Source organism: Trifolium pratense, linkage group LG1, assembly GCF_020283565.1.
Source record: "Trifolium pratense cultivar HEN17-A07 linkage group LG1, ARS_RC_1.1, whole genome shotgun sequence".
Lineage (NCBI taxonomy): Eukaryota > Viridiplantae > Streptophyta > Magnoliopsida > Fabales > Fabaceae > Trifolium > Trifolium pratense.
In genome coordinates this window covers 17,955,045-17,981,099 of record NC_060059.1, presented here as the reverse complement: position 1 = coordinate 17,981,099, position 26,055 = coordinate 17,955,045, and the positions used below count along the sequence as shown (strand labels likewise).

Sequence of the window (26,055 nt, the reverse complement as noted above, 5' to 3'; positions counted from 1 at the left end):
AGTAAAAAACTCAGAAAGCGCTAAGATAACCAACAAGGAAGCCGAGAGTAGTGAACCACCAAAAGAGCCTGAGAGAGAATCCGAAAATCCCCAATTAGGAGATAAGGAGGGGACAACTAAAAAGCTTACACCTGCTGCACCACCTGTTTACAAAACACCTATCCCTTTTCCTCAAAGATTAGCTAAGACTAAAACTGAAGGACATTTTAAGAAATTTGTAGAACTTCTGAAGCAACTAAACATAACCATACCTTTCTCGGAAGCAATAACGCAAATGCCCACATACTCAAAATTTCTTAAAGAAATTTTATCAAACAAGAGGAAATTAGACGAGGATAGTACAGTCGCACTTACCGAAGAATGTAGTGCCATATTCCAAAACAAAATGCCACCTAAACTTAAAGACCCAGGAAGTTTTTCAATTCCCTGCGTAATAGGCAACTACGTAATAGATAAGGCACTATGCGACTTAGGAGCAAGTGTTAGTCTCATGCCCCTCTCAATCAGCAAAAAGTTAAAATTGAGTGATCTAAAACCTACCAGGATGTCTCTTCAACTAGCAGACCGTTCAGTTAAATACCCTGTAGGTATCCTAGAAAATATTCCAGTAAAAATTGGCCAACTATATATCCCTACTGACTTTGTAGTAATGGACATTACGGAAGATTCATGTATTCCAATCCTTTTAGGAAGACCATTCCTAGCCACTGCAAGAGCAATAATAGACGTTAAGCGAGGAAAACTTACATTAGAAGTAGGCGAAGAGAAAATTGAATTTATTCTTTCTAAATTCATGCAAACACCAGCTGTCGAAGACACTTGCTATGCCATAGACATAATTGATGAGTGTGTTAAGGAAATAGAGAAAGAACTACCTCAAGAAATAGAAATCCTAGAACCTCCTAGAGATGAAGTACAAGCTTCACTAAAACTTAGTGTAGAAGATAACCTGAGAGAAGAACCTCCATTCGGACCTAATTCCACGCTTGAACCTAAACAACTCTCTCTGGAACTCAAACCGCTACCTAAGAACCTTAGGTATGAATATCTAGACGAAAATATGAGTCGCCCAGTCATAGTGAACGCTGACCTAGACCCGATAGAAACGGAAAAATTATTAGATGTCTTAAGAAAATATCCTTCTGCCTTAGGTTACAACATCTCAGACTTAAAGGGGATTAGTCCCTCTGTGTGCATGCACCGAATCTTATTAGAAGAAGATGCAAAGGCTTCGAGAGAACACCAAAGAAGGATAAACCCTATCTTAAGCGAAGTAGTTAAGAAAGAAGTGCTGAAACTTTTAGACGCAGGCATAATATATCAAATATCTGATAGCAAATGGGTCAGCCCTGTTCATGTAGTACCAAAGAAAGGAGGACTAACAGTAGTCAAAAACGAGAAGGGAGAATCTGTACCTAAGCGAGTGGAATCAGGATATAGAATGTGCATCGACTATAGAAAATTAAACAAAGCCACTCGGAAAGATCATTTTCCTCTACCTTTCATTGACCAAATGCTCGAGCGTCTAGCTAAACACTCCTATTTCTGTTATTTAGATGGATACTCTGGATTTTTCCAAATCCCAATACACCCCGACGACCAAGAGAAGACCACCTTCACATGTCCTGTAGGTACCTTTGCCTATAGACGTATGCCTTTTGGATTGTGTAATGCCCCTGCTACCTTCCAACGATGCATGATGGCGATATTCGCAGATTTTATAAACAATATAATGGAAGTATTCATGGATGACTTTTCAGTTTATGGGGAAAGTTTTGAAGGATGTCTCGCTAATTTAGAAATGGTATTACAAAGATGTGTGATCACCGTCGTTTCGTGATCAAAATAATTTTAAAATACGTAGTACAAGGTAGTGACCTTGGTCGTTTCGCAAGGACTCACGATCGGTTTAACAATATTAGAATGAATTTAAAGGTTGCAATTTGGGGTTTTTTTGTTTGTGGAAGCAATAACAGAGATTACGAATTTAATTAATATAAAAGCAATCAATCCATTGGTTTTAGGCAACTTTGTTTATCATCCATCATAGGTTCTTATATGAATATTCATACAGTTTATGCTTCGGCTGATTATAGAACTAATTTAACAAGCGAAAATCAGTTTTATAACGAATTCGTTGATTAAGCACCAGCGTGTTCGACTAACTATGGCGATGATCAAGCGTCACCAATAACACAGTTAAAAATCATAACAATAATTCGGCAGCCCTATTTTGCAAGCGAAAATAATATAACAATTTCCTATTCAGATTAATTTGAACAAGCGTGAATTAATTTGAATAGTCTCAATGTTATGAACGTGAAACAAAATAATTAAGCATCAATTGCATCAACTCATACACAAAAGAGAGACAAGAAAATTGATATATGATAAGCATAAACATAACGATTTGCTATTAAAACCGAACCTCAAGATTCGAGAACAAAGTTCCTTACACCAATGGATCAATAGAAGTTTAGTTCTCCATGGAAGATGACGGCTGCTCTAGGGTTTGAATATTTTGTGAACAGTGAATGAATAATCCTAGCTGCCTTTTTTTCGGTTTAAATAATACATGGAACGGGCCTTAAAACAATTGGGCCGAAAAATATAAAGTTGTGCTGAATTAAATTCGTCTGGAACATAAACGCAATTATTTGACACACTTGCGCTCCGAACTGGGTTTTGGCCTCAACATAAAAGTCGTAGCTCTTGATCTCAGCTTTCCAACGCATCTTCCCGCGCCTCAATCCGATATTTGTAACTCCAGTTATGACCTGCGGACCGGAAGGGTGTCAAAGTGCTATTTATTCATAAATTAAGTGCGAAAATAAAATAGAGTTAGAAATAAACTTAAATATAAAAACACCTTAAAATAGTGAAAATAGTAAATTAAACCATAGGAATACACTAGTACAATAGTAGAAGAATGTGCATTAAAATGCACTGATCAAATTCCCCCACACTTGAACTTTTGCACTCCGAGCAAAACTCAAATGAAAAATTTAAAAACAAATCACAAGCAGTCAACATATTCCAGGTTTCAAGCTTCAAACCTTGGGTCAAAATTCAAAGATTGGCACAATTCTTATCTATCAACTTTCAATAATAATCTTGCGTGTGTGTGTGTACTGTCTCCCACTGTCAACCAAAGTAATGTCAAGATCCCTCTCTGAAACTACCATTCTAGATGCTAAGTTGTCATTCTTTTCCTATAATTTTGGATTTAACCAGAATTTCAGACTAGGGGGGGCTATTTCTTTTTAAGAGATCAAAAGCTTTTCAACATCAACTCAGGGGAAACTACCTTCAAGCTTTATTATAGTTTATTATTATTTATTGTTTTTAAGCTTTAGGTACTACTCCACCTTTTCACCTGACGGGATCTTACTTGTAATAAGTCCAACCTGTTACTCAGAGTAGAGCATCCTACACAGCACTTGTTCCTCCAGTTTCGGGCACAGGAACTTGTTCCTCCAATTTCGGGCACAGGAACTTATTATATTCATTAGTTTTAGCTCTTAAACAGTTTCCCTTTTTCTCAATTAATAGCAATGATCGGTCTATCTGTTACTCTAGCCTTTCCCCCACACTTAGTTCTAATCATACCTCCATTATATTCAAATTAGAGAACTTAGTCTAAAGAATAAATATTTCAGAGATTTATCTAGACATTACTAAGTTTGACAGTGTTCAAGTAGTTGTGCATTAAGTTGCAAAGACTATCATGTCAAGTATCAAAACAAAAAACTCCAAAAATTTCACTGACCCTACAGCTATCTGCCCTAGCCTTAGAACATGTGACTACTCATGATGATTTATTTTATTATTATTATTTTTTTTTTTTTAAAACACAAAAATGTAAAATGTCCCTCCCCCACACTTAAACCAGACAGTGTCCGCAATGTAATCTAAACATAAAGTGAGAGTAAAGGAAGGAACACACCCGAGGGGCTAAGGTGTAGCGGCTGGTGCTGGTGCTTCTATGTCTGGTGGTTTTGGTGGAAGCCCTTCCACACTTTTATGGAGCAGCTTCAACCGCTGTCCTTTTGCTTTGAAAACCTTGCCAGTACCTGTACTTTTAATTTCTATAGCACCAGAAGGAAAAACATTAGTCACGACAAAGGGGCCAATCCACTTGGATCGAAACTTACCAACCATATCTTTCAGGCGAGACTTAAACAACAAGACTTTTTGGCCAACAAAAAATTTCTTTTTGGAAATCATCTTATCATGGAAGTGCGTAGTCTTTTCTTTATCATGGGAGTGTTTGGTTGGGGCAGCCGGAATGTCAAGAACTTTAACCGTACAGACCGCCTCATTGACAACAACTTCACCTGTATGAATGTTATTATCCTGCAAATCAGATTCAATCTTAGCACAAACAGAGCAAAGGTTAGTGTTAGTAACTAAATCCATATAAAAAACAGAATGTTCTTCCACGGGATGTTTCATGGCATCAAAAATGTTAAACTTAGCGACAATGTCGCCAAACTCCATGGACATGGTTCCATCATAAACATCAACTTTTGTTCTTGCCGTTCTCATGAATGGTCGGCCTAGAATGATGGGTGCCCTGCTGGAATTAGTTTCGCCCTCCATGTCTAGAATGTAGAAATCTGCAGGAAGAATCAAGTCATTAACTTGAACTAGGACATCTTCTACCTTCCCAGCAGGGCGGGCATTGCACCTATTTGCTAATTGCACGATTAAACCTGTAGGCTGCAAAGGACCAAGATCAAGGTTATTATAAATAGAAGTAGGCATAACATTAATACCTGCTCCCAGATCAAGCATACAATTTTCAAACTTGCGATCCCCAATGGAACAGGGAATAGCAAAAACTCCTGGATCATCACACTTTTCTGGCATGGTCTGACTGATAATTGAGACATTAGCTGAGGAACCAGTTTTGGGCTGAATGAAAGCAGAAACATTTCGTCCCAAACTGACTCTCTCATTTTCCTTCAACTTCCTCTTGTGTGTGCACAAGTCTTTCAGGAATTTTGCATATTTAGGAATCTGTTTAATTGCATCAAGGAGAGGAATGTTAACCGCACATTTTCTGAATACATCTAAAATCTCCTTGTCTTCCTCAACTATCTTCTTGATATTTTTCTGCACCCTTTGAGGAAAAGGAATTGGTGGCACATATACTCTTTCTTTTTCGGGTTCGGTCTCAATTGTAACAGAAGGAGGTTCAGGAGCAGATGATGATGCAACGGTTTTCTTCTTCTTTTTCTCTGGAGCTGGTTCTGACACTCTTCTGGATCTCAAAGTAATTGCACTCACATTCACATTCGGATTCGGCACTGTTTGTGCAGGAAGGTTACCCGAGCCTTGAGCTTGTAGTTGGCCTATTGCATTGGCCATTTGTCCCATCTGCGTTGTCAGGTTCTGAATGCTAGCATCTGTTCGTTGTGCCAGTTACTTGACAAGGTCTTCCAGTGAAGAAGTAGCTGGTGGGGCAGCAGGGGCTGCAGCTTGTGACTGATTCCCATATTGGAGGTTTTGATGATTCCTCCAACTAGGGTGATATTTGTTGGTGGAGAGGTCAGGATTGTTGTACCTGTTTTGATTGTAAAGCGCTGCTGCTGCATATGCTTGAGGAAGCTCAGTTATTGTTTCATCTTGTAGAATGGGGCATGTATCAATCGGGTGCTCAGAAGAAGTACAAATACCACACACTTTTGCTGGTTGAGCTTTGCTAACTGCCAACATTTTCACCAAGGAAGTAAGTTCATCAATTCTAGCATCAAACTTGGTTTCGAGCGCCTTGATGGAGGAAGAGGAAGACTGAATCTCATTTACACTTGCAGAATTATTTCTGGTTGTAAACTGTTGCGAGTTGAGTGACATGTTTTCGATCAAGGCCTTTGCAGCAGCTGGAGTTTTATCAACAAGTGCTCCACCACTTGCAGCATCCAAAATGTTTCGATCCATTGGTAGCAACCCTTCATAGAAATATTGGATGAGTAATTGCTCGGTGATCTGGTGTTGGGGACAACTGGAAACTAGATGTTTGAATCTTTCCTAGTATTCTGCCAATGATTCGTTTCCCTGCCTAATGCCGCATATTTCTTTTCTGATTAACGCAGCTCTAGAAGCGGGAAAGTATCTCTCTAGAAAGACCTTCTTCAAATCATTCCAAGTTGTGATAGAATTCGGCTCAAGATAGTACAACCAATCTTTGGCAGCACCCTGGAGCGAGAATGGAAAGGCTCTAAGCTTGATATGATCCTCTGTTATACCTTCAGGCCTCAATGGTGTAGAACAAACTACCTGAAATTCCTTCAAATGCTTATGCGGATCCTCACCTGCAAGACCATGAAACTTGGGCAACAAATGTATCAAACCAGATTTCAATTCAAAAGGAATATCAACGTCAGTATATTGAATGCATAGACCATTGTAATTGACATCAGGAGCAGCAAGCTGCCTTAGTGTTCTTTGTTCAGCCATGTTATCAAAAGCAAGTTTAGAATCAAATAAAGTATGCAAAGAGAAACTATGTAAGAATCAGAATCAGACTCGTTAATGAAACAAATAGAAAGAAGAGATATGGTTAAAATAGACTCAAAAAAATATAAAAACACGAAATTTAGTCTAATTAAGTAAAATAAGAATTTTGGAAATTAGTTTGGAATTTTCTGAAACTATAAAAACAGTAATAAATTAAAATAAAATAGTAAAACACGGAATTTGGACTTTTTAGGTTGCCGTCACCTATTTTGTCCCAAAATAGGGGATTTTAAACTCTGATTTTTTTCTGATGAACAGGTACAGGAAAAACTCGATTTAGAAAAGATTTTCCAGAAAACTGTTTTTTTACGAAAACTGATTATTAGGGCACGTATAATCCAGAAAACACGAGAAAGCAAAGGCTAGAACGCAACCACACAGAAACTGAGTCTAATATTAGCTAAAATCAATTGAGAGTCTCCGGCAACGGCGCCAATTTGATCACCGTCGTTTCGTGATCAAAATAATTTTAAAATACGTAGTACAAGGTAGTGACCTTGGTCGTTTCGCAAGGACTCACGATCGGTTTAACAATATTAGAATGAATTTAAAGGTTGCAATTTGGGGTTTTTTTGTTTGTGGAAGCAATAACAGAGATTACGAATTTAATTAATATAAAAGCAATCAATCCATTGGTTTTAGGCAACTTTGTTTATCATCCATCATAGGTTCTTATATGAATATTCATACAGTTTATGCTTCGGCTGATTATAGAACTAATTTAACAAGCGAAAATCAGTTTTATAACGAATTCGTTGATTAAGCACCAGCGTGTTCGACTAACTATGGCGATGATCAAGCGTCACCAATAACACAGTTAAAAATCATAACAATAATTCGGCAGCCCTATTTTGCAAGCGAAAATAATATAACAATTTCCTATTCAGATTAATTTGAACAAGCGTGAATTAATTTGAATAGTCTCAATGTTATGAACGTGAAACAAAATAATTAAGCATCAATTGCATCAACTCATACACAAAAGAGAGACAAGAAAATTGATATATGATAAGCATAAACATAACGATTTGCTATTAAAACCGAACCTCAAGATTCGAGAACAAAGTTCCTTACACCAATGGATCAATAGAAGTTTAGTTCTCCATGGAAGATGACGGCTGCTCTAGGGTTTGAATATTTTGTGAACAGTGAATGAATAATCCTAGCTGCCTTTTTTTCGGTTTAAATAATACATGGAACGGGCCTTAAAACAATTGGGCCGAAAAATATAAAGTTGTGCTGAATTAAATTCGTCTGGAACATAAACGCAATTATTTGACACACTTGCGCTCCGAACTGGGTTTTGGCCTCAACATAAAAGTCGTAGCTCTTGATCTCAGCTTTCCAACGCATCTTCCCGCGCCTCAATCCGATATTTGTAACTCCAGTTATGACCTGCGGACCGGAAGGGTGTCAAAGTGCTATTTATTCATAAATTAAGTGCGAAAATAAAATAGAGTTAGAAATAAACTTAAATATAAAAACACCTTAAAATAGTGAAAATAGTAAATTAAACCATAGGAATACACTAGTACAATAGTAGAAGAATGTGCATTAAAATGCACTGATCAATGTGTTAAAGTCAACCTAGTACTAAATTGGGAAAAATGCCATTTCATGGTCCGTGAAGGATTAGTGTTAGGACATATAGTTTCTAATAGAGGAATAGAAGTGGACAAAGCTAAAATCGAAGTAATAGAAAACCTTCAACCTCCCAAAACCATTAGAGACATAAGAAGTTTTTTAGGACACGCAGGTTTCTATCGGCGATTCATAAAAGACTTCTCTAAAATAACTAAACCCTTAACCGGCCTTTTAATGAAAGACGCCGAATTCATCTTTGACGACAAATGTATGGAAGCATTCCAACTCCTCAAGCAAGCCTTGATTTCCGCACCTATAATGCAACCTCCTGATTGGAGTGAACCATTCGAGATTATGTGTGACGCCAGCGATTACGCCGTAGGAGCCGTTCTAGGACAAAGAAAGGATAAAAAGCTACACGCTATCTACTATGCAAGTAGAACTCTAGATGCGGCACAACTAAACTATGCTACCACCGAAAAAGAACTCTTAGCTGTCGTATTTGCAATCGACAAATTCCGCTCATATTTGGTGGGATCTAAAATCATCATTTACACCGATCACGCAGCAATCCGATATCTTATGAGTAAGAAAGATGCAAAACCAAGACTGCTAAGATGGATACTGCTGCTACAAGAGTTCGACCTAGAAATCAAAGACAAGAAAGGCATAGAAAATACGGTAGCAGACCACCTATCTAGACTAGATGATATTAGGAAAGAACATATCCCAATTAACGATGACTTCCCTTGTGATAGACTGATCGCTCAATTAGATTTCTCCTTCGGCGAAGAAAAAGCTGGCAAGGAAGAAATAGAAACCGCTCTAGTCCAAACTACAGCCCCCTGGTATGCTGATTATGTTAACTACATAGCTGCCGGAATAATACCTCCTGAATTATCTTATCAACAAAAGAAGAAATTCTTCCATAATGTTAAACAATTCTATTGGGACGAGCCCCTTTTATTTAAAAGAGGCGTCGACGGAATTTTTCGTCGATGCATCCCCGAAGAAGAAATGGAGAGTGTCATTACCCATTGTCATTCCTCACCTTATGGAGGGCACGCAAGCACTTCTAAAACCGCTTATAAAATTCTACAAGCCGGCCTCTATTGGCCTAACCTTTTTAAAGATGTTCACACGTTTATTGCAAAATGTGACCAATGTCAGCGTACAGGAAACATCTCAAGAAGAAACGAAATGCCACTCACAAACATCCTAGAAGTAGAAATCTTCGATGTTTGGGGAATAGATTTTATGGGACCTTTTCCATCCTCCTTGGGCAACAAATTCATACTCGTAGCTGTAGATTATGTGTCAAAATGGATAGAGGCTATAGCCTCACCTACAAATGATGCGCGAGTAGTCACTAAGTTGTTTAAGAAAATCATTTTCCCTAGGTTTGGAGTCCCCAGGTTAGTTATAAGTGATGGCGGATCTCACTTCATATCAAAACAATTAGAGAATTTATTAAAGAAATGTGGAGTGAAACACCGAGTTGCCACACCATACCATCCACAAACAAGCGGCCAGGTTGAAGTCTCTAATAGAGAAATCAAATCAATCCTTGAAAAAACTGTTTCCACTTCTAGAAAGGATTGGGCCGCAAAGCTTGATGATGCTCTATGGGCATATAGAACAGCCTACAAAACACCAATAGGGACCACCCCATTTAGACTCGTCTATGGAAAGTCATGTCACTTGCCGGTAGAATTAGAACATAAGGCCTATTGGGCAGTTAAAGCCCTTAATATGGATTACCAAGCTGCCGGAAGAAAAAGGATTTTAGAATTACATGAACTAGAGGAACTTAGACTAGATGCTTACGAGAATGCCAAGATTTACAAAGAAAGAACTAAAAAATGGCATGACGGGCATATATTGAGAAAAGAATTCAAGGAAGGGGAACTTGTACTTCTCTTCAACTCAAGGCTAAGATTATTTCCTGGAAAACTACGTTCCAGATGGTCAGGACCATTTAAAATAACTAGAGTTTTTAAAAATGGGGCCGTAGAAGTCAAGAACGGATCAAACGAGACATTCATTGTTAATGGGCAACGTTTAAAACATTACTACTTCCCTAACGATAGAGATCACTACTCAAGTTTAAAGTTAGATGATCTCCCACCTGAAACCTAGACGTTGACCGGATTACTGTCGAGCTACCGACATTAAACGAAGCGCTGCATGGGAGGCAACCCATATTTGTATTTTCCATTTTTCATATGTTTTATTTTTATTTTTAGTTGATCAGCACTAACTTGTATGATTGTTTTCTCTTACTGAAAATAGCAGATACTAAATTAATTTTAAACGAAATGGAGGACAAAATGATAGTTAAGTTCAGAAGCGCCACACAGAAGCAGCGTTACAAAGACCTTTCCCACCGAGTGACATCATTCCATGCTTTTCCAGACAGTTACGCCTTAGTAGCTTTAGGAATTTCTGAGAGTGTGAGATTCTTGATTAACCAACTAGGTTGGGACCGCTTCACTTTTTCCAACCCACCCACCTACCGAAATCTGACTCTGGAATTCCTGAGTGCATTTAGGTATGAGCCGACACGTGGAAATCCCATACATGGAGGTCTTGTCAGTTTTATATTGTTCGGAAAATCCTACCATCTTACCACCCGAGAAATAGCTGAATACCTAGGAGTGCCTTGTGGCCCAGATGCTTTCACCAAGATACAAGAAGATACTTTTATGGAAAGTGAGCTTCAACGCTTCTGGGGCAGCATTTCGGGTAACCCTAACTCACCCCCCGATGAAAGACTAAGCACAGCCATCCATAACCCGGCAATAAGATATTTCCACATGATTATTGCTCACACTTTCTTTGGAAAACCCCCCAACGTCACAACCGTCAGCAGGGAAGAACTGTTCATAATGTTTTGTGGATCACAAAGTCGACCACTCAATGCTGCATCCTTCCTACTTGACAGCTTAGCCAAATTCACCAAAGACCCAACTCGCCACATAGGCATTGGTGGTTTTGTCACCATCATAGCTAGAGCCTTAGACCTCTACACCCCCCTGTCACAGATTGACCTCTCTATAGGAGTAGAACCCATGGGAATTGAATATTGCTTCAACAACCACCTGATTGGAAACCTTGGCCCTGATACTTTCCAGTTATTGATCAACCTTGAGCCTGTTCATGAATTCACTCTGCCGTACAATACCAAAACTAGTGTACACGATAAAAAGAACTGGCTCTATACCTTGGAGAGACAAGATGAAACTGACCCCGAAACACCGCCATTTTACTACATTCTTAATGACCCAGAGCCACCAGAACCACCACTTTTCTTTTACACACCTGCACCTCCATCACCTACCCCTACAGCTGCTTCTACCTCACCACCTGACTGTGGAGTTGCCATTGCCGGCATGCAGAAAGAACTCGCTGCTCTTCGTACGGATCTTGCAACTTTAAAAGGAGATTTCTATCGATTCATGGACTTAGTCATAGAACAGTTCGATCGTTGTTCGGACCAGATTCGCGCCATACAACTGCCTCCCGCTGCGCCACAACCTAGTGGCTGACGACGAACATCTGTCTATTTTCTTCTTTCGCGCCGAAACATCTATTGAATAAATTTGCGCGAAAGAAAACATTTATTTCCCGCTTTCAGTATTTTATTTTTTATGCATCCAAACTATTTAATTTTCCTGCATAAATTTCTCAATTAGATACAATTATTTTATTTTGGAATTTATAAATTATGCAAGTATTTTCATTCTCTGCATGTTTCATCTATCTATATATATATACTATTCAACTTAGTTAAATCTTTCGTACTGGTTTGCTACTATGGTCAATATCCAATTATAGTATCCACATAATTGTTTAGTCTAGTCAAAACATTTCTTACACACTGCACAACACATGACCCTATATGCCACAGGCTAGACTTAATTTTCTGCAAGTCACATGCACAAGTATCATCACATATGGCTAGTGATACATATATACTACGTACATGCACACTATATAATAATGTATCACGAGTGAACAGCCACACAAATGGCGCTGGCCACTTTCCCCCTTGCAAAACACAAGGCCAGCGCCTTACATTGTATTAAAAAACATATGGCCGGCGCCACACACACATGCCAATAAGCATGTGGCGTGCGCCACACAACTTATGGCCGGCGCCATATGCCTTGTGCCAAACTTTTATCCAATGCATGCAATAATAAATTATTTGGTCAAAACAAAGTACACATGTGAGTGGACAAATGCATGCAATAGTTACCACTATCTACTTGTCATGCATGCCATTATTTTGAAAACACTTTCATACAAAACCATTATGAGATGCCTGACAATTACAATTACCCACTTATTTATTTTTGACCAACTTGAACATCAATGCTTCTATAAAGACAAGCTACTCAACTCACCACTTCTACTAATTTACTAAATCAGTATAACTTAATATTTTCTCTTCTCCTATTCACGCTACATTAAAATCTCAATGGCAAACCAAGTGCCTTACCAACTCAAGTATAGGAAGGGAACAGAAGGAGCTAAACAAAATCAAACCTTTATGGCTCTCTCCACTAGGGAATTTGTTCCCACAAGGTATGCTGATAATGATTGTTTAAGAAGTTTAGGACTTTATGACAGTGTGAAATATATGCTTGATACTCTCAACTTAAATTTCTTTGTAAACCAAAGAAATGCTGCTTACTTTCCACTGACAATAGAATTTCTAAGCTCTCTTATTTTAAAAAATCCTGACAGTCCAAATGGCATCGCTCGTTTTCGTATGTTTAATAAGGAATACGAAATGACCTATGATCAAATTGCTAATCTTTTACGTATTCCTTATGGCGATGGTGTCGCATATAAAAATCCCGACAACGAGCAATGGGTAGAAAATGCTAGATCATTTTGGCAATCTATAACGGGAAAAAACATGGAGAGTTTTGAAGGTAATGCCGCCTCCTCCATTCACAATCCCGCCATCCGATATTTTCGACAACTACTAGCTTATACTATTTTCGGACGGCTAAATTCTAACAAAATCAATGCCAAAGAGCTTTTCTTTATCTATGCCATTTTTAATAATATTCGAATAAATGCTGTTTCTTTCATGCTCTCCCATATGCGATCATATATTACTAAGAAGGGCGACATCATGTTTGGAGGTTTACTTACAACACTAGCTAAACTCCTCGGACACAAAGACGAGTTCGTCCCTCTTCCACCTATGCATCCATTTTACCTTGATCTTAACATGGTCAAGAGCATGAAATTGATTAAGGAACGTAGAAGTGGAGGTTTTAATCTGTTAATTAATAATACAGTGTGTCCTAATTTCACTCTTCCAAATCCGGACCGCACTGATGTTCGGATTCCTGCAAACCTCCTTTATAATACTAATGACGAGCCCATGCCTGATCAGGCTCCCACGCACATTACTGATGATGTTGCCGCTGGTGGGAGCCATAATTTTGTCCCACCTGCACACACCACATATTTTCCTAACACTTTTGCAGGTAGTTCATCATCTCGCCAAAACACCATGGACGAACGCGACAGCCTCGTTTATGCCATGCATCAACAACAAACGGAGATGATGGGACAAATTAACGCAATGCAAATTCAACAAAATCAAATTCTACAAAATCAACAACAAATTCAGGGCCGTTTTGACCAATGGGATACGGTGGAGGCACAACGTCAACAACAACTTGATCGCGTCATTTATGGCATAAGCGAATTAAGGATGCAGTTTGACAACTTTCAAAGATACCAACAACCTCCACCGTGACTTGATAATAATCCCAGGTTTCACGTTCCTCTCCTTCTTTTAAGTCATAACATTGGGGACAATGTTGGATTTAAGTTTAGGGGAGGACTTTACTGTTTTTATTTTCTACTTTTCAGTCTTATTTTATTTTAGTCCAATTTCCCTTTTTGCAAATAAATTTTTTCGGGTTATTTTAAATTTTTTTCCAATCTTGAGCCATAACAAAAATTTTTTAGAAACAATGCACTTTAGATGTTCCTAAGTCATTGACGTAATTAAACTAAATCCTCTTATCAGTATGTTTTCCTACTAGCTATATCATTTTAACACCATAAATTTCTTAGTTATGTAGATCAATTTCGATACTTGCCAAATCCCGAATTTAAATTTCTTAAACTTTACTAATTCTTGAGTAAACCCAGTGGTAGTCGGCACCATCTACGATCACTATCTAAGTAGTAGAATCGACGAAAATAAGTGAATGATTTCGAAAAAAATATATGTATAAAGATAGTATAAATCTAAAAGGGACTACGCATTCTAAGTTAGGTGACTCTCACCCGGTCATTTAGCCCAACTGCGAAACACCTAAAAGATGCAAAACTATCATTGGTTGAAATAGAAAAATAAATGAAAAAAAAAAAAAAAAAAAAAAAAAAAAGAATCGAATCATAATCACTAACAGGTTCGCTATCATGTGTGTGTGAATAGATAACGGGCTTAATGTGATTACCACGGGTAAAAAGGGGATGACGAAAGAAGAAACGAAAGTTAAGTTCGGGTAATGGCAAAATATATCGGAACGGTCTATATAAGGAAGAAATTCATGATCACTTTTGGTTTGTGTTTCTATGATATCTTTAGTAGGGATAAACAAGCAGATTTGAATGATTCGGTAGAAATTAAATAAGTGGCTTTGAGGATGTCTTTAGTTTTGTTTTCTCTATCACTAAATGTTATATCTTTTTGCTTGAGGACAAGCAATGGTTCAAGTTTAGGGGAGTTTGATAACACCGAAAAATGCACTATTTTATTAATATTATTTCCCTAAGTATCTTAATATTTTTGTCTAAATTATCCTAGTATTAATAAAATAATTATTGTTTTTTATGAAACTTACAGATATGTACCGAGACCAAAAAAAATACAAAGAAACAAAACAAGTGGGCCAGCCCACAGTTGAGGCCAGCAGTGCCGGCCACACAACTATGGCGCCGGCCACAAAGCAAGAGAAGTGGCGCCAGCCACATGAATCAAGGCGCCAGCCATGCAATTTTGGTGCACAAATCATGGCGCCAGCCATGCATATTGTGGCGCCAGCCACACCTAAATTAAAGGAGCACATGCAAAAATATTAAACAACACATGGCGTCAGTCATGTGTTACGTGGCGCCAGTCGTGAGCGATTCTTCAGGAAAAAATATCAGTCCTCATCTTCGTTGAATCCTTATCTTCGTTGAATGAAATCAGTTACGAATCGTGGGGAGAAAGTAAAGGAACTGAAAGGAGAAAAAGGAGGACTTCAACTCCTCACTCACAGCCTATATATAAATGCATTCAGAATGAATTGAGGATCTGACACGACGACAAGTTAGAGCTTAAGAGAAAAAGAAAAAAAAAACACTTATTTTAAATTCTTAGAATTAAGTTTACTGCTTTACGTGTTGAGAGCTACAGCTTGTCCTTTGTTTCCTGTTCAATTCCAGTTTCGGTTCTGTAAGTTACATTAATCAATATATTTGGTTTTATTTTCCAAATTCCAGTTACTGCTTACTTTAATTATTTTAATTCCTGTCTTGTTTTATTTGCTACTGTTATTGCATGTTCTTTAATTTTCCAGCACCAATAAATTGCAGTATCTATATCTATGTTTTCTTTTTTCCGTAACTACTATTGTTATATCATGCCTTTATTTGTAATTATGTCCAACTAATTTAATATAACTGGTATGTGAAATAGGTGTCTGATATGAGTTCGGTAATTAAACTGTGAACTAAATTTTCAAGTCTAGTTTTCTGTTTCAGTTTTTAAATAAACAATAGATTATAATTTTGCACGATCAGTGAAAATTAATTAAAGTATGAATTAACAGAACGATTGTTTGAAATTTATACTAGATAGTAAAAACTGAACATTAACTTTAATATCGCGACAGCTCTTTAAGGTTAATTAAATTATATTAGTTTTCAAAAAGTATTTTATGAATTAATGATTGAGCGATAGCAAAACATCTTATTTATATAATATAATATAGTCCAATAGTGTGATGACATGAGTTCTATATTTTTAAACTAATATCGTTTTATGAAAACTAGACCCTTTTAGTAAAATTTAATTGATTTCCAAACAATATTTTTATAAGTAAATGTTATAGCGAAAGTGATACATTTATTCTATCATTATATAATATAACTCAATAGCGCGAAAGTGTGAGACGAGTATTTTTAAATCAATTTTAAAGAGACTAAACTTTTCAAAACATAGTGTTTATTACCGAACCCATTGAAGTACCTAAAGTAACATTCCAGTTAGTTAAAATCCAACTTATTTAAAACCAATTCTTACTAGTCACTGTTATTTAACTTAATTATTTTATTTCTAGGTAATTATTTTACAAACCCCTTTTTAATTATTATTAGCCTTAACCTTACATTATATTGAAAACATAAGCGAAATATTAACTAATAGTCCCTGTGGGATCGATAATCTTTTATAACTACACGATAAGTCTGTGCACTTGCAGAAATATCGCAACAAGACTCAAGTCTCGGAATTCTTCAATCAACTCTAACTCTCTCACCATCAATGATGACATATGCAAAGTTTTCCTACTTAATGCATCGGCCACCACATTGGCTTTTCCGGGGTGATAACTCAATTCAAAATCGTAGTCCTTTAAGAATTCGAGCCATCTTCGTTGCCTCATATTCAACTCCTTCTGGTCGAATAAGTATCTCAGACTCTTGTGATCACTAAACACTTCAAACCTCGATCCATACAAGTAGTGTCTCCACACTTTCAAAGCAAACACCACTGCGGCTAACTCCAAATCATGCGTTGGATAGTTCCTCTCGTGAACCTTCAGTTGCCTTGAAGCATATGCTACCACATTACCCCCTTGCATAAGCACTCCACCAAGTCCTAACTTCGAAGCATCGCAATACACGACGAACGACTCTTTGGCATCGGGTAAAATCAACACGGGTGCAGTAGTCAATCTTCTCTTGAGCTCTTGGAAACTCTTCTCACAATTACCATCCCAAACAAACGCTTGATCTTTCCTCGTCAACTTGGTTAACGGCAAAGCCAACTTCGAAAAACCTTCGATGAATCTTCTATAATAACCGGCTAAACCAAGGAAACTTCTAATCTCTGAAACAGATTCCGGCGTTCCCCACTGTGACACAGCGTCAACCTTCGCAGGATCTACCGCGATTCCTCCACTTGAAATTATATGCCCTAGGAAACTCACCTCTTTCATCCAAAATTCACATTTCGACAACTTGGCATACAACTTCTTCTCCTTCAAGACTTGCAAAACAATCCTCAAGTGCTCTTCGTGCTCTTCCTCGGATTTTGAGTAAATCAAAATGTCGTCGATGAACACCACCACGAATCTATCCAAAAATGAATGGAAAATTCGGTTCATATACTCCATGAAAACTCCAGGTGCATTGGTCACACCAAACGGCATAACTGAATACTCGTAGTGCCCATACCTCGTCCTAAATGCAGTCTTAGGTATGTCTTCCGTCTTCACTCTAATCTGATGGTATCCAGATCTCAAATCGATCTTACTAAACACGCAAGCTCCAACTAGTTGATCCATCAAATCATCTATCCTCGGGAGTGGATATTTATTCTTGATCGTCACTTTGTTCAACTGAAGATAGTCTATACATAATCTCATGCTTCCATCTTTTTTCTTCACAAGCAACACCGGCGCTCCCCATGGCGAAACACTCGGTCGAACAAACCTCTTCTCAAGCAGCTCTTCAAGTTGCTTCTTCAACTCATTCAACTCTGACGCTGACATTCGATACGGCGCCATCGATATCGGACTAGTTCCAGGTACTAGGTCGATAGAAAACTCTACCTCTCGCTTTGGAGGCACGTCAGATATATCATCCGGAAACACATCTGGGAATTCACAAACGATCGGTAACTCTTCTATCTTAACTCCTCCTTCGAGTTTCAATGATGCAAACATCATGAACATCTCGGCATGTTCTTTCAATGCTTCCGATACTTCCTTCCCGCTCATCAAATGCAAGTTCTCCTCCGGCTTCGGAAAAACAACGGCCTTCTCACGACAGTTGATATGAATTCGGTTGAAGATTAACCAATTCATACCAAAAATTACATCCATACCACTAAGTGGAATACACACTAAATCCATTCCAAAGTGCCTACCAAAAATGGTTACGGGGCAGTTACGACATACTTGTCGAGTAATCACTGAACCATTAGCAGGGGTTTCTATTTCCATTCTACCCGTCATATCCGTTAAAGGAATACTAAGACGCTTTGCACAATCCAAAGAAATAAAAGAATGCGTCGCTCCCGTATCTATAATCGCAATTAAAGGAGTGTCATAGATGAAACACGTACCTCTAATGAGATTGTCCTCAAGGCTAGCATCCTCTCCACTCAAAGCAAACACCTTGCCCATCACCTTCTTGGGCTTCTTGCAGATTATACTCTTGTGGCCCTCCTCACCACAGTTGAAACAAAACACTCTTGTTCTACACACTTCAGTTTTGTGGCCTAACTTTCCACAATTCAAACACTTGTTCAATTTCTTCGGGCAATCATACGACATATGACCCCGCTCTCCACATTTGTAACAACTTCCATTCACCGGCTTCTTACCACCACTTGTATTACCCCTACCGCGGTTGTCATAAGGTTTTCCGCGCTCTTGTCCTTTCCCTTTTCGGTCGTTCACAGCTTTGTAGTAGTTCACCTTTGCCCTACCATCTTCATCACAGATCCTACTCTTGTTCACAAGGGTCGCAAAATCCCTTATCTGCGAAAATCCAATCATATGCTTGATGTCTGGACGTAGACCACTTTCAAACTTCACACACTTGTCGTTCTCCGCTTCCAAAGTGTTGTAATGCGGGCTAAACGCACACAAAGTCTCAAACTTGACGGCATAGTCAGCTACCGTCATATTTCCCTGTTTCAACTCCATGAATTCCACCACCTTCTTATTCTTCACATCCACAGGAAAATACTTAACCAAAAATTCTCTTTTAAACCTCGCCCATGGTATAGCCATACCACCGGGTCCTAGCCTCAACTTGGCGTTCTTCCACCACACATTCGCTTCCTCACGCAACACATATGTTCCAAGGGTTGTCTTCCCTTCCTCGGAACAATCCATTGCTTCAAAAATTATTTCAAGTTCCTCCAGCCACTTGTGAGCTCCATCCGGGTTGTAACCTCCGGTAAATGTTGGCGGTTTCTGCTTCATGAACCTTTCCAACCTCATCTCTACCTCTCTTCCAGGTTGATGATCTCTAACCACTATGTTGGTGAGTGCGGCCAAAGCCTCCGCAATCTGAGCATTCGTCCTCGCAGCAGCCATGATTCCTGAACGAATCACAACTAGACGTTAGAAAGTACTAACAGTGTTCCCTACACATGCTCATACGGGGAAAAGAAAAGTCCTAGTTGGTTCACACGAACCGACCTGCTCTGATACCACTATTGTAACACCCTAACCCATACTACCCTTAAAAACGTAATTTTAAAAACTTTTCAACAAGTGTAAAGGCAGAGTGCCACGCGGTAATTAAAACACAAACATACACACAGAGCGTCATGAAGTTTAACATGAAAAGCAACAGCGGATTCAAACTAACCAAGCATGCATATATATATACATATATATATACATAAGCCATATTCATCCCTAAGGATGTCACTTATACAAGAACTAGCATATCAAAAAGGTAACACCGATATACGATGAAATCCAAGCGTAAACCCCGACTCGATGTTACATTACCAGAGCATTTACTATTTACAAACTCTAGTCAAAAGCTAGTACTAAGAGGAGTAATCTATGCTAAGTCTCCTCACCAAAAGGTACTTCAACACCACGCTAGAACAGCAGTCTAAACGTCGTCACAATCCTCAGCCTGAATATCTGAACCCCCAAAGGTCCAGCAAATAACACAAAGCAGAGAGTTAGAAAACATAATCACATATCATACGAGCATAAGAAAGTCTTATACTTTCGAACTACCTCATACATATTCTAACTCACGCCAAAACATCGCATTCAACAATTATCAATTAATAAAGTTTAGCACAGTTCAACCAGATAATGTCACATACCATTTATCAAATATATGCGCATTTACCCTAATGTATCTAATGCCAATCATTCTATGTCATGCCATCCCTAGACACGACTAATGCATGTGGTACCAATTGCCTTTTACCCCTCATGGATAAGTTAAACAGTTTTACATCTTGCCGGATTGTTCGGAACTTACCAAACCTTCATATCCCTCATGGATAAGTTAAACAGTTTTATATCCTGCTGGATAGCAGCTCTAGATCTTATGGATTCATCTAATCCGATCCTCGGCTTCCTTATGGACTCAAAAATCCATTTAAATCTATTGGAACCCAAGTTTCCAATTCAACATATATATACATGAATGCATGTATGTTTACACATATCATCAATATGATATTTCTAGCTTGAAGCTACTCATTATGAATGCGGAAACACAATTCAAACACATTCACTTAACATTACAATTAATGTCAAAACATCACATTGCTCACTTTAAGCTACAACTTATTGCATACACGTTTATCAATTATTTAACGATTAACAATAAGCATTAACAGCATCAACATGTATCAACAATCATGTAAGGATACTCTTAAACCATGTTACAAGTGCCTAATCACACTTACAAACATTAACAAAAGTTGCAGGTTCAGTACTGTTCGCTAAGCGAATCCATAGCGAACAGGTAGCGAACTCATTCGCTAAGCGAAGCTCAGTTCGCTGTAGCGAACCACATCAGAGGATTACAGGTACATGGCGAACAGGTAGCGAGCTTGTGGCGAACAGGTTCGCTGTAGCGAACTCCTGTTCGCTAAGCGAACTACACCAGAAAGAAAATCTGTTCTTGAGTTTTCTAAGGCGGTTTAACATTGAATCAACTCAAAAATTCATCCAAACATGTTATAAATTCTTATAAACAGCCATTCCAAACATATATGGTATCAAGGAACATTAATCATCTCTTCCAAACATCCAAATACCTCAAATAATCAAAATCATGCCTATTTCTTGGGTTTTAAGTAACTTTCAAAAACTCTTTCAACATGATCCAAACACATACATATTTATCATGAAATCAAGCTAGTGATTAACACATACAAGTAATGATGAAGAACATCACACTCACATACAAAAGCTTAATCGAAAGTCTAAAAGAAATTGAGTGGGAGAATTCGGGAATGGAGACATAGACAATCTCCCCTCTCCTTGCCACTCAAGAATCATGAATTCTAATCTCTTACCTTAAGCAAAGATGATGATCCAAGCCTTCTCTTGCTCAAGCTTTCTCTCTTGATCAAACCCTAGCCCTTGTTCTATGGTTTTGCTCTTGCTCTTACTCACTCAAAGTTCAAAGAAAATGAATTGTGAAACTATTCATATGTTTGACTTGCTACTTATACTACTTTCCATGGTCATGAACCAAGCCCAATTGGCTTAGGCCCATTGCCTCTCACGCCCATAAGCCCAAAACAATGGTTCTCGCGTCTAATAACTTACGTTCGGCTAAATAATTATTCGTCGCTCACTAAAATAATAAAAGCCAATTAATAAATAAAATACATTCAATAAAATATACGAATACGAAAAATGGGTCGTTACAATATTCCTAACAAAGATTCTAATTTTTTATAAAAAAATATATATACGAGACCATTATTTGTCACTGAAACATAAAAAATTGGGTAAATAAGTTTTACAAAAAATAACACAATAGTTTCACTTATGGATAATGCTTAATGGTATGATTGAAATTTCAACGAATAATCACGAACACGCGTAATAATAATAAAAATCTGTAAACACAAAAAAAAAAAAAAAAAAATCTAAGTCTTTTTCCTAAATTCAATTTTCAATGTTCACGACTGCTTAATCAAACATGTTACGGCCATCGTTGTCGAACAAGTGGACCCATCTCCACCATCATGTGTCCTACCCACATCTTCCACCTACGCACTTCTCCCTTACTTCTCAATTTAGGGTTCTGCTTCATTTTAGGTTAGTGGATAACAATGAATTGCAAGTTGTTGTAGTTATAGGTTGTGTGCGACGTGAATTTCTAATTTGTTTTTTTTTTATTGTTACAGAATTTTTATAATTTTAAAGGTTGTAGTGTTTTTTCTATAACTTTTAATTTTAATTTATCTCATTTTCAAATAAAAGACAGAAGCTTCACGTGGGAGATTCTTTACACGCGTATTCGTTGAATTCCGTATGCAAACATGTCGTACTAAATAGCACCGCTGTTCACTTATATTTAACAATATTTTATAATAAATTTAAATATTTTATTCTAAATAAATTTTCTACATTAATATAATCATAAACTTAAATATCAAATAAAGTCAATGGATCCGTGCGAATGCACGGGTCTTTAAACTAGTTACATTTAAATCCTAAATACATCACTAGACTCAAAATACATCAAAATGACTCAAAACATATAGTAGATCACCATATTGGAAGACAATAATCCAAGTAATAAAGGACTAATAACATCACATAAAGTGAGTCATCACACCCCCAAACTTGAATCATTGTCTGTCCTCATGTAATGTTGTAGATAGCAAAGACCATCTTAAGCTACTCACTTTATTGACACGAAAAACAGCACATTCAGACCTTAAGGTTCAAACCTTGGATTGCATTTCAAAGATTGGTATAATTTTTGTATGTCAACTATCAATAACAACCTTGCGTGTGTGTGTGTACTGCCTACTACTGCTAACCAGAGACATGCCAGGATCCTTCTCCAAAACTACTCAATCAGGATACTACGCTACCCTTTTTCTCTTCTACAACTTAGAGTTTGGGTTCAGATTTCAGCAAGGGGGGAAACTATAACTTTTCATGATCTCACAGGCTTTTTTATTTTTAGCACGCAGGGAACACTACTTAAATTCATTTTAATTTATGCTTTAGGTACTACTCCACCTTTTCATCTGACGGGATCTCACTTGTAATGAGTCCAACCTGTTACTCCGAGTAGAGCACCCTACACAGCATTGTTCCTCCAGTTTTAGGCACAGGAACCCTCATACATATTTGTTATTGTTCCTCCAGATTTGGCACAGGAACTTCTTTTTCTTTCATTTTTTTATAGCGATGTAGTGTCCCGTCATAAATCTAGCCATGATCCATCAATCAAGTAATCAAGTTTTTTCCCCCAAACTTAGTCCTAATCAAACCCCTTATCATAGTCAATACTTTAGATAACTTAGGCTAATGATTGAGTATTTTACAGACATATCAAGGCATTACTAGGATCAACAGTATTCAACAGTTTGTGCATAAAGGTGCAAAGGCTATCATGTCAAGAATCAAAACAAAAATTCCCAAAAATTTCATCAATCCTACGGCTACATTCACTTAAAATCTTGAAACTCTGTCATGTGTCAAGAAAATGCTTAGCTCAAAATTTTAATTGCCAATCTGACTCAATAACACTAAACAGACTCAATTTATTGACTCTTGCCTCTCCCCCGCACTTAAACTACACAGTGTCCCCACTGTTGACAGGAAGAGGCAATTACTGACACGACAGAAAATAAACTAAACTAACTTATTCAGGAAAGAGAAGTCAAGACAATTACCGCTCAATCTTCTTAGCCATGAATTGAAGACAATACTCAATATAAGAATTAAAATCTTGCAATGTCCATCCTTCAACTGGATCACAAACAAATCCCCACTCAATCACACATCCAACACCTTCTTCATCATCATCGATTGGACCAACTTTCAATGTTGCAACATAAGACTTAAATCCCATGTTGTTATCAACAATTTCATATGACAAACAACGTTTGATTGGATCAATTTTCAACAGTTTCTCTTTTGCCCACTTGATTGTTGGCTCAGAGTCAGAATCAAGAGATTTGATTGTTGAAGCACAGTAACGGATGAGACCGGGTTGATTTTGAATACCTTCAAGTTGGTAACATGTGTCTATTGGGATCCATTTGTGTAAGTTGCAGAAATCTTGTAAAACTTGCCATACTTGTTGTGAAGTGATACTTGGTAGCTCGATGGTTGCTTTACCTTCCCAATTTGGTTGAGATTCGTCTTCTCCCATCACTCTCGTCGATTGTGTAGCTGTGGTTTGTTGCTAGTCTGTACTAACAGAGAACATGAACATTGAGAGACTTTATTTATAGTATATATTTTACAACTAATTATTATGAAAACAACCATCTCCTTTATTTTTGCTAAAAAAAAAAACTAATTCTCCTTTAGATTTTAATTTTTTTAATGATTTGTTATCTTTTTGAGAAAATATAAACAAGATTATTATTTTATTTTTTTTACTTAAATATAGGAGATTAGTTGTTTCGCTATTAATTTTAGATTTTTTTAATGAGGTGTTATATTGTCATTGGATGTACCTAAGATTGTTGTGTAAGGTTCGACTCCACCTAACATTTTCTCATTGAAAAAAAAAATCTAAAATTAATATGGAAACAACTTCTCCTATATTTAAGTAAAGAAAACTAATCTCCTTTATTTTTGCTCAAAAATATAACACGTCATTAAAAGAATTAAAATCTAAAGGTGAATTAGTTTTTTTTTTTAGCAAAAATAAAGGAGATTGGTTGTTTCCATATTAAGGGTCCGTTTGGCCTAGCTTTTTTTCCTCTTCTTTTTACTTAAAAGTAAGAAGCTAGGCCAAAAAACAATTTCTAGAAGTTACAGTTAAAAAAAAAAAAAACAGTTTCTATATTTTAGGAAAAATTATAACATATTATCAAATATATCTTTTAACACTATTATAATAAAAAATCAACAAATTTTAACTTTGCTTTTATAAAAAAAAATTAAAATTTACCAAACAATTTTAACTTTAGTTAAAAAGCTATTATTTCTAGCTTTATGATTAAAACAGCTTCTACACCTAAAAAAAGCTAGGCCAAACAAGCCTTAATTAGTTGTAAAAGATATTATACTATAAATAAAGTTAATTACTATCAAATTTTCTAAATTATCCTTCGATATTCCTAACAAAGATTCTAATTTTTTATAAAAAAATATATATACGAGACCATTATTTGTCACTGAAACATAAAAAATTGGGTAAATAAGTTTTACAAAAAATAACACAATAGTTTCACTTATGGATAATGCTTAATGGTATGATTGAAATTTCAACGAATAATCACGAACACGCGTAATAATAATAAAAATCTGTAAACACAAAAAAAAAAAAAAAAATCTAAGTCTTTTTCCTAAATTCAATTTTCAATGTTCACGACTGCTTAATCAAACATGTTACGGCCATCGTTGTCGAACAAGTGGACCCATCTCCACCATCATGTGTCCTACCCACATCTTCCACCTACGCACTTCTCCCTTACTTCTCAATTTAGGGTTCTGCTTCATTTTAGGTTAGTGGATAACAATGAATTGCAAGTTGTTGTAGTTATAGGTTGTGTGCGAGGTGAATTTCTAATTTGTTTTTTTTTTATTGTTACAGAATTTTTATAATTTTAAAGGTTGTAGTGTTTTTTCTATAACTTTTAATTTTAATTTATCTCATTTTCAAATAAAAGACAGAAGCTTCACGTGGGAGATTCTTTACACGCGTATTCGTTGAATTCCGTATGCAAACATGTCGTACTAAATAGCACCGCTGTTCACTTATATTTAACAATATTTTATAATAAATTTAAATATTTTATTCTAAATAAATTTTCTACATTAATATAATCATAAACTTAAATATCAAATTAAAGTCAATGGATCCGTGCGAATGCACGGGTCTTTAAACTAGTTACATTTAAATCCTAAATACATCACTAGACTCAAAATACATCAAAATGACTCAAAACATATAGTAGATCACCATATTGGAAGACAATAATCCAAGTAATAAAGG

General features: G+C 37.0%; 1 protein-coding gene and 1 pseudogene across 1 annotated transcript; one reads left to right on the top strand and one right to left on the bottom strand.

Annotated features, from left to right (window-relative positions):
- Positions 1-26,055, top strand: part of LOC123889510 — a 98,321-nt pseudogene that overhangs the window by 62,991 nt on the left and 9,275 nt on the right.
- On the bottom strand, positions 23,773-24,277 carry LOC123910488 (lachrymatory-factor synthase-like). The gene has a single exon (XM_045961605.1). The coding sequence runs from the start codon at positions 24,256-24,258 to the stop codon at positions 23,773-23,775; it is 486 nt and encodes a 161-aa protein (XP_045817561.1). The 5' UTR covers positions 24,259-24,277.